Here is a 10,228-nt window from a genome sequence, read left to right on the forward strand (position 1 = left end):
AGGCACTATCCAAACGTTAGACTTACTTATAGAGCCCAGATAGATTTATTTCATCTGTATATTGCTCTTTCTAAGAGCTCTGATATTTTATTTTGTAGACTGTCAGCTAACATTTTTTTTCTCATGTTATAGAGGCACAGTAAAACAGGCTAAGAACAAAAACCTGAGGAATACTTAATTTAACTGCATAAAAAATACAACATTTTGTCTTTAATCCAAGTGGAAGTACTCTGAGGACACTTGGCCAAAAGCTGAGCTCTGCTGTCAGAACAGCAGCTAATTGCTGATACGTTGTCAAGACTGCAGTGCAATACATTGGGTGTTTTATAGTCTTCATGGTACTTTATTTTACATCATGCTTCCTCCTGCTGTGATTTCAATATGTACAGTAGAAAGGAGGAATAAGCTCCAGATTTTTTTCTTTTTTTTAACAGAGGATGCTGGCATTTCAGCAGACGTAAATCAAAAGTACCTGTTATCAAACCTAAATGCTTTATGTTGAAATGGAATTTACCATACTTCATGCACATTGCTTCTTGCCATCCCACCAGGCATCACTGAGAAGAGTCCACTTGTGTCTTTATTCCACCCCACCAGGTCTTTATACAAACGAATGAGATCCCTCTGAGCTTTCTCTTTCCAGACTGCACAGTCTCAAATATCTCACTCTCTCCCTGTAAGATAGATGCTCCACTCTTCAGATGCTCCTTAATCATTTTAGTATCTTCAGTAGACTCCCCCCACTATGTCCATATCTCTTACAAGCTGGGTAACCCAAGACTGGAATCAGCACCCCAGGTGGGTTTCACTGCATTGGGCTTACCCGGATTTTGGAAGCAGGGGGGCACAGGGGAGCCCCCCATCAGGAGAGAGCCCTGAAGATGCCCCATGTCATGGTCATTTCTCAGGAATTTAGAGGAAGGAATAAGAGCCTGTAGCCCCTTCCCAAACACAGTGTGCCATCACTCCACTGAGCACATGGTGCTGTTGCTTTTGTCAGGAAGGCAGAGCTGTGAATAGCAATGTTCATGCTTACATTTCTTTATCAGTACATGAATACAATCAGTCGTATTTACCATTGTGCTCCAATTGTTTGCTCTTCTCAGTGGCTGCTTTGATAATTCCTGATTCTGTTGCTGGACCCTGCCCTTTTGTCTTTTCTTCCTTTCTTGTAGCACTGTGAACCTTGCAGAAAGCGGAGTTGTTATTTCCTTTTTTTTCTACATGCAAGACTTGTTTTGCTGCAGGAGAAAAGTTGGAATATACCATCAGGAATCATGAATTATTTCAGCTGTTATTTGTTTGCTGTTTGTACCATAGTCAAAATGAGCAGACAGGTAAATCTTGGGTGAAGTGCACTGAATGGAATATTAGACCAACAAACGATCTGTTGCTAGCTGGCCTGTATGTGAGGAGGAAAAACTACAGAACTGCAATATAATGACTCCAGCTAAGAGATTAGCAGGACAGGATTATGGGCAGTTGTTCCCAAAGCTGTCTAAAACTGCATTAAGACTTCACACTGACCAACTGGTGAAACCATTTCCATGGAACTATGGATTTTTCATCAGGCCTTATTTCCTTCCCTTTTGATAAGCTTTATGATTCAAAGAATTGCTGACAAATTCAACAGAAGAGCACAGTGGCAGATTTGGGGCAGATATTGCTAAATTAGAGCAAGCTCAGCAGAGACTCCTAATGAGCTCCAGTTAGGGTATTTAACAAATAACTTGCAATACCTTATTTTTGATACGTGACTTAATCCCATGTATTATGTGCTGTTTGTTGAGAACCAACAGAGAAGCAAGCATGTAATTTCAAGAGGAAGCCATCAGAAACATAAACATCTATGTTCATGACATAGAATCTCTGCTTGTGAGTTTGGAATCTCTGCTCGTGAGTTTGCTGCCTGGCCTTGCAATATGTGTTGCAATCTGCTTAATTAAGTCTTTAGCTACAGGCAGCAAAGAAATCAAACTGGGATGATAAGAGCAAAGGAATACCTAAGTTCACCAGTCTGGTTCCAAAGGTAATACTGGACATGCTCACAAGTCAAAGATACAGTTAATTTGTAATAATGATGATGGAACAAATTTTCCAGGAAACGGGAACTTTGTTCTTAGTAGGTTCTGTTGCTGTACAGATTTGGTTGTCATAAAACACTGGATAAGAAATCAGGTATAACTGGGATCATGACTGTTGAACTATGTTTCATAATCATCCAGTGTTTGGACAGGTTGGCTTTGGGAGCCTCACCCTTTCACAGGTGGGGGGTATAAATTCTGATGCTCTGCTTCATTGGCACCTCTTGTGCACGATGGGCACAAAGAAGATCCTGCTTTTCCTCATAAGCACAGCAATTCTGTGTGCCATCTCAGGTAAACTACTTAAAATCTTTTAGAACATCCTTACAAATAGGTAGTGAAGAGGGGCTTAGTCCCCTTCACCAATTTCATACACGTATCTCATGTGCTAATACTGTGTTCAAAGATTGTATATGTAAAACAGACTGCAATTAGATAGCATTGTTTTCGTATTAAAAATATGAATCAACTTTGTGATTAACTGTTATTCGCGCTGAAGTAAATTTAGTGCAATGAACTGATGCTATTCTGACTTTTACAGTAGTGTCCTATAGCATAGATTAAAACAAAAAGTACTACTGTGAAAATATTAATGACTTTATTTGTATAAATCCATGTCTATTAGTATGAAATTTAGGAGGAATGTAGTTTCTTGCCTGTAGTGCATACCTGCTTTAAAAGACTTCAGAGTTCAACTTGCAGATGCACATGGAGCAGCAATGCTTCACTTTATATCATGTAATGGAAACACAGTAGTAAGATACAGCTGCTGTCATATATGGTATCATGAAGTCTCAAGGACGTGTATTTTTCTACCAGATGTGTCCTTGAGGCTTTCATACACATAGAAAGAATACCTGGAGACAATAAAAGCCCAGTTGGCAAATTTACACTTGCAAATCACAACCGTGTTCAGGTAGGTTGGGCTTTGTGAGAAACCAATATTTAGTATTACTGAGGACTTTCTGACTACTACTGATATTTTGCTGGAGTTAATATTTGAATACACAATATACCCAGTCAACACTTCTGGAGCTGTATCATACCTGACAGCATCACAGTTTGCATTGGAAAAAAGACTTCTCTGTATCAATTAAGCCATGCCTCTAGGTCATTGTCATTTTTTAAATATCCTTCTTAAACTTCAGAGCCCAAAGCTTCACATGGTGCAGGATGTGCAGCTGCACCTCCATTGAGTGTAGAGGGACAAGTGTTCTTTTTGACAGGATGACTGCAGCTTGATTAATGCACCACAAAATAGGCTTGGCCCTTTTGAAAGCCAAAGAACAGAAATGAATTATGCTGAGCTTTCCATCCACCAGAACTCCTACATCCTTTCAACAAGCACAAGAGATGCAGAAAAGAGGAATGGGAGAGGAGAGTAATGGAAACGAGGAACCTAGGTCAGCTAAGAGTAGCAATCTTCATGGCCTTGAACTGGTGTTGAAAATTGCCCTGTGAAGGAGAGATGTGTGCGTGCTGCAGTGTTTTCCCATGTGTTCCTTGTTTCTCCTTTCCCAGATGCCTCTCTGAGCTTGGTGAACGGCTGGAACCACTGTGAGGGGCGCGTTGAGGTCTACTACAATGGGAGTTGGGGCACAGTCTGTGATAACTCCTGGGACATCAATGATGCCACAGTTGTGTGCAGGCAGCTGGACTGTGGCTTTGCAGTTTCAGCGCCAGGAAATGCCTATTTTGGACAAGGCACGGGCACAATTTACCTGGACGATGTGCAGTGCACGGGGAACGAGTCGTCCCTCTTTGAGTGCAGGAGCCGTGGCTGGGGCGTGCACAGCTGTAACCACTCTGAGGATGCCAGCGTGATCTGCTCAGGTACCATTGATTGTCCTTCCCAAGTCCTGCTACTTGGGCCGATGAATTGGCCCTGCTTTGCCTGGCATGGGGGATGTCATGGAGCCATGTTTGCAGAACCGTGTTTTGCCGTGCTCCTATGGGAGATGGCCCTGCTGAGTCCCCTACACTGTGCATTGCAGCGTGACAGGGCAGCACTGCCATCCCCAGTGCTGGGAGCAAACCTGGTGTGCTCCTTCCTCCCAGTGTCCCTTACTTGCTTCTTTCTCTTCCTGCCTCAACAGGTGCTAATACCTCAACCCTTGTTCCTACTTCACCACCATCCAGCACACCTGGTATGTATGTGATTTGTATTTATTTATTTTTGCTTATTTTTGTATGGGTTGTCGTTTATATTTCATATCTCAAAGCTTTGTCTTTTATAGTCTTTAATAAAATTCTGAATTTTCTACGATATCTACTAACTTGTGAAATCCTACCTTTTACCCTTCCATTACTCTGATTGCCCTGTGAGAGTATTTTGGCATCTGTCACTTTCCTGATCTCTCATATGCTTTATGCCATTTTAGCCAGTTTCTGTTCTTTTCTTTCATGCATGTTTATGCATTAAGCCTGCCAAATGCTAATCAGCAGTGTAGCTTCATAGTTCTGTAATGATTACACCTTAGCCTTGTTAAGAAGACTGTATCCATTCATTTCATCTGGACACTTTGCCATCATTTGCTCTGGTATGTGTACGTTTACTGTATATCAATTTGTTGATAAGGAAATCTAAGTGAATCTCATTTACATCTCTTTTTTTCAGCTCAAAAATATTTCTGCGGTAGCTTCCTTTCCAGTTCATCTGGAACAATTCGGAGTCCCTTTTATCCTTCAAATTATCCAGATAATGCAGATTGCTTGTGGGAAATACAAGTCGTGAACAATTATCGCATTATGCTCACATTTGGAAGTATTCAGTAAGTAAATTGCTTGTTTCCTGACTAGTAAATGGGGCAAAAATTTCAGCTTAAAAGCACAGTTCTCAAACATTTTCCCAATACTTAAACGCGTATCATAAATATTACCTTGAAATTGTGTCAGTGCAGTATCTTGGTTTGTTGTTTATTCAGCATTTGTAATACTGAACTTTACCAAATGCGTTTTACCCCACTGTTCATGTTTTACCCTATGTTCGTGTTCCTTCCCCAGGCTGCAAGGTGGATGCCAGTATGACTATATTGAGATCTATGATGGTCCACCAAGTACTTCTCCTCTGCTTGGAAGAATTTGTTCTGGTTACAACATCATGTACACATCCTCTTCAAATATGCTGACTGTCAGATTTCACAGTGACTCTAGATATTCAAATAGAGGGTTTTATGCTGATTATCATTCCTTTCCAGCAGATCAGAACACCAGTAAGTTTCCGTTCACTTTATAACATTTTCTTGGCCAAAAGGCTTTTATACCCTGATGTTATTTGCCAAACTATTTGTTAATGTTTTTGCACCGCTCCTAAAAAAAAATGACATTCTTACTTGAATTTCATAAGTGGTTATTAACTGATTACTTCCAGACAATAATTAATTTTTCATTTTATAAAGACCTTCAAGTATCAAGTTGGTTCCACTTACATGGTTTTTTTTATGATGGTCAGTCTAAACTCATCTTTATTCTTATCACCTCATTATTTTCACGTTTTTTCTATTCTTGTGGACAATTTCTTGTACAAAAATTCATTAGAAAGGATATTTGAATTTTCCCTACTCCAACTATTCCAAGCAGGACTATCACCAGCACCAGATCACATCCATTATGAATTTAAGCAGCAATGAAAGTGAAATTGGACTCTGAGCTGCATCTCCAGGGGTCTTACCTGCAGAGACTCAGATGTGATCATTTCCCTCTACTCAGTGCTTGTCAGACAGCAGCCTGAGTACTGTGTTCAGCTCTTGTCCCATCAATTCTAAAGTGATGTAGACAGACTGGAGAGGTGTCCTATGGTGGTCACATAGATGTTCAAAGGGTGGAGAACTTGCCTTAGGGGGAAAGACTGAAGGAGTTAGATAGGAGGACCTCATCACAGTATTCCTGTATTAAGCGTGTGGCTACAAAGAGGATGGAAGCTCTTTTCAAGAGGGCCACATGGAGGAGATGAGAGGCAACAGGTACAAGTTGCATGGTTAGAGGTCTTGTCTTGGTAGAAGAAAAAAAATTTCAGTGAGAAGAATCAATCTCTAGCATCTCTGTCATCGGAGTTTCTCTAGATGAGATTGGGCAGGCTGCTACATAACCTCATCTGTGCTTCCTTATCCCATGAAAGATTGAACCTGATGATCAGTTGCAAATCACCAAAGGATGAAATTTTCATAGCCACAACTTCTCTGAGTGAACTCTTCCATTGCGGTCTTGAGGGGGAATTTTTCTAATGTGTTCTCACAGCCACCCCAAGCACAAATAGTTGCCATCAATACTTACAAAATCACCTGCTGTCCCTGGACACTTATCTCTGACAGAAGCTAGGATCTCCCTGGGATCATTCCTTTCCATGTAATGGTCCCAGTCATGAGGATGGTTTCTAGATCTCCTCCCTAAGCAAGTAGTGTTTCTGCAAACAGTGTACATTTATCTCTACAACTTCCACATTAGCTTTTGGATGCTTATTTAGAAAAGACTCCCATCTCTTATCATTTTTGCATGAGTGGTGATACTGGATCAAGGTGTCATCAAAATACTATGGTATTCTACTTGTTTTTGCTAGGAGAGTAACTGAAGTTAAACTGAAGTTTGTCAGAGATTATTCATATCTAAGCGTGAGGTGTAAAAATGAAATACCTTCCCTAAATGGTAGAAGCTTTTGCATTTGGTGAAACTTTATCATGTGAACATTATTAATTACATCACTTCACTAATAATTCATATTTTCTGCCCTAGCCCTCTTTTGCTTCCCAACCCACATGCGTGCAGTTGTAGAGAGAAGCTACCTCCAGTCACAGGGTTACTCTGTGTGGAACGCTAGCTTGTCTGACTCTTCTTGTAGTCCAAGAATTACATCAACCCAGGTTATATTCAACATTCCATACAGCAGCTGTGGTACCCGTAGACAGGTGAGTGTCAGTGTATTTTGGACATATCTCCAGATCTGGGCACAGAAACTTAATATGCAGTTGGAAAACTGTCAAGAATTGCATGGGGCATTGCTGTCTACAAGTATTCAGAACACACAAAAGAAGCATGTCTTTCCAGAGGCTAAGGTTGATTAAACATTCCTGCTTGTCCTTCTTAGATTTTAAGTAATATCTGTATGTATTTCAGTGATGCTTTAAAGAGGAAAGTGTAGGATAGAGTGAACAGTCACATATAAGATGCTTTAGGTTTTTGAGTATGACACATCCTTTCTGAGTGATAGTAGGATCTGACACATACAGTTTGTACTGCATGGTGTGAACGTAACTACGCGCAATAATCTTGCACTCATCTAATGTGTCAAACAGAGCAGCAACGAGACTTTCACCTATTCCAACATGATAAGAGTATTTGCTTCTGATTCCACCATCAAGAGGAAAAAGGACCTTTACTTGCATGTGAACTGCAAAATGCTCCAGAAAGCCTGGGTACAAGTAACGTACACTGCTAATGACCGTGGTGTTGCTAACATTGATGAAACCCAATATGGCAGATATGAAGTGGACGTTGCATTCTACAATTCCTCCTCTTTCCTTTGGCCAGTGTATAACTTTCCTTACTATGTTGAGCTGAATCAGAATTTGTTCCTTCAAGCTTCTCTTCGCAGCAATGACTCAAATCTGGTGCTGTTTGTGGATACGTGTGTGGCATCACCTGATCCTAACAATTTTACAGCACTGACCTACGACTTGATCAGAAGTGGGTAAGAACTTTCTTAGGAATGATTTTGAAAGTATTTGGATACAGAGATCTTAAAGTAAGTCATTTGTGAAAGATATAACTTAGGACCAGTGTGCTTTGGTTATCGCTCTCAATACAAATACACTTTTAATAAACACTTTCTGCCACAGACTAAATAAAATTAAATGTGGCAATGGAAATCCCATTGAGAAGTAGCAGTCAAGCTCCAGTTTCACTCCAGGAGGCAGTGTAGAAACTGAGGTCTAGACTTGTTTCCAACATAGATGAATGAAATACTGGAATGTCAATGGCTCTTTGTTTCTGTACTCCAAAATCAAAGTTTTTTAAATACTGTTTCCTTGAATTTATACAAAATTTGCCTTTTAATTTGAAATGGAATATTTGTGCTCTCTTGTCAGTAATGCTAAATAGACAAAGAGCTAGAAGCATAAAAGTGTTGCTCTTGGTGTCACATTTTCTTCCAGGAAAGAAAAACTCTTGCTAATTTATTTCCCTTGTGTGCTTAGTGGGACTTGAATCTTGCTACCTCCTGAGAAGGAGTTCTTATTGGTAACCTTACCAAAGTCAAAAAACCAACCATTAGGCTGGAAGTCTATTGCTTGTAGGAAGCTAGGGCAGTGACGTAGTGCCTCCTGCATGTGAGATGAGTGTCCTCCCTTTTACACACGGTGTGAATATGAGGAAGGTTTTCCTCTTGTTGAGATTTCTTTTGATTCTACCTGTAAAAGTGCTTATTCGTCAAGCAGAAACAGAAAGGGCACTCAACCAGGACATATGTCAAATAGATTCTGGTCTTTTTACAGTTAATTTTTATTCATTTGACCTTAAACAATGTCAAAAGAAAGTCTAAAGTCTAAATCAGTAATTATCTTAAAATCTTATAAATATCATAGGTGTTGGGATATCATTGCAGTATAGGATAAACTGTGAGAACTCTGGGATCTTTATGAGGAGAACAAGCCCAGTGAAATCTAATCTGTTAATTTTCTCTCTCTCTAGGTGCGTTAAAGACCCTACCTACTCTTCTTACTATTCACCATACCCAAGCGTCAGTCGGTTTGCTTTTAATGCATTCTCCTTTGTTCACCGCTTCCCATCAGTCTACCTACAGTGTGAGATGGTGGTGTGCAGCTCTGGTGACTATTCTTCCCGCTGTTATCAAGGCTGTGTGAACAGGTTCAGGAGGAATGCAGGATCTTCCCAGGGAAAAGTGAGCGTTGTCATCGGACCTGTTCAGCTTCAGGAGGCTCCCAGGGAGTACAGGAATGCTGGTGAGTGCAAACAACTTGTATTCAAAGTAGGGCTCTGTATATTGCTGTGTGTTTGCATGTCATTTCAGAAAGCCAGTTCTGCTGGCTTATGCACAACCCTATTACAATTCTTAAGACTATTTTTTTAAATGTATATAAAGTTATTTTATAGTATTCACAAACAATTTCCTTTCTATTATACTTAGGCCAAATATTTGTTCTCCTCGTGTCAAGTAGCAATTGATTTAGTTCTGCCAGAAGAGAAATGAGATGTAGCCCATCTACCTACTGGATTTGTATTAGATTTTCAATGTTTTTTTCTGCCTGATTGGTATACCTCTTATTTATTAGCAACCAGACTTTAGGTCCCCTTGAAAATATTTCCCCATTCCTTATAAATGGTGTTTCCACTGTTAGGAAACAGCATGTATGGTCTTGGAGTGTAATTATTACAAGTTCCTAGAATTGTTTGAGCTGGAAAGGACCCTTAAAGCCATCTTGTCCAACTCCCTGCAGTGAATAAGGACAACTGCAGCTCAATCATTCTTAGCTACTTTTTAAGTTCTTGCCATAATCTTTGCTTGTTTGGTATGGACACAGAATCACTTCTTGAACAACACCTGATAATTTGTTTTCCATTCAGATCCGTATTGCAGATCCGATCAGATCCGTTTTATATCAATTTCTCTTTACCTTTGAAATGAACTAGCTCAGGAGGTGAATGTAAGTCCCTCTCTTTCTCTCTCATGCACAGAGCTGCCCTCCAACACCCAGGTGAGAGAGGAGCTCGAGAGCCCTGTGAATGCTGCCAGCTCCCACATTCCTCTGGCTGTGACCGCCGCTGTGCTGGCAGCTGCCATCCTCACAGTGGGAGGAATTCTTCTGCAGCGCAAAATGCAAGAACCCATTCCCTACCAGATAATGTGAGAGGTGACCAAGAGTCTGCAGGTGGAGGGTGCAATTCGGATGTTTCAGAGCATTTCAACTGAGCTCCTGTTTTGTTGATGTTGTGTTTCAGGAGAATGATTTCAGCGGCTTGGGAAAGAACTGATTTCTTTTGCCATTGCTTACATGCAGATAGAACACTTGTGTGGTGTCCTACTGGTATTAGAAACTCCATAAGTAGCCAAGAAAAATGTTTCTTTTAGAGAAAAGAATCTCAGTAATCAGCCATAGAATAAAATACACAGATATTGCACATAAGGAATTGTT

At 40.3% G+C, this 10,228-nt stretch overlaps 1 protein-coding gene across 1 annotated transcript; it reads left to right on the forward strand.

Annotated features, from left to right (window-relative positions):
- The first annotated feature begins 2,317 nt into the window (after nucleotides 1–2,317).
- LOC122175696 (deleted in malignant brain tumors 1 protein-like) lies at nucleotides 2,318–9,978 on the forward strand. The gene is made up of 9 exons (XM_042863561.1): nucleotides 2,318–2,378; nucleotides 3,606–3,917; nucleotides 4,181–4,231; nucleotides 4,702–4,855; nucleotides 5,088–5,296; nucleotides 6,813–6,985; nucleotides 7,373–7,767; nucleotides 8,766–9,037; nucleotides 9,771–9,978. Exons 1-9 carry the CDS (start codon nucleotides 2,318–2,320, stop codon nucleotides 9,941–9,943), a joined length of 1,800 nt encoding a protein of 599 aa, XP_042719495.1. The 3' UTR covers nucleotides 9,944–9,978.
- The last annotated feature ends 250 nt before the right edge of the window (nucleotides 9,979–10,228 follow it).

This window comes from Lagopus leucura, unplaced genomic scaffold (genome assembly GCF_019238085.1).
Source record: "Lagopus leucura isolate 7727_CA_CO unplaced genomic scaffold, USGS_WTPT01 Super-Scaffold_741, whole genome shotgun sequence".
NCBI classification, from domain to species: domain Eukaryota; kingdom Metazoa; phylum Chordata; class Aves; order Galliformes; family Phasianidae; genus Lagopus; species Lagopus leucura.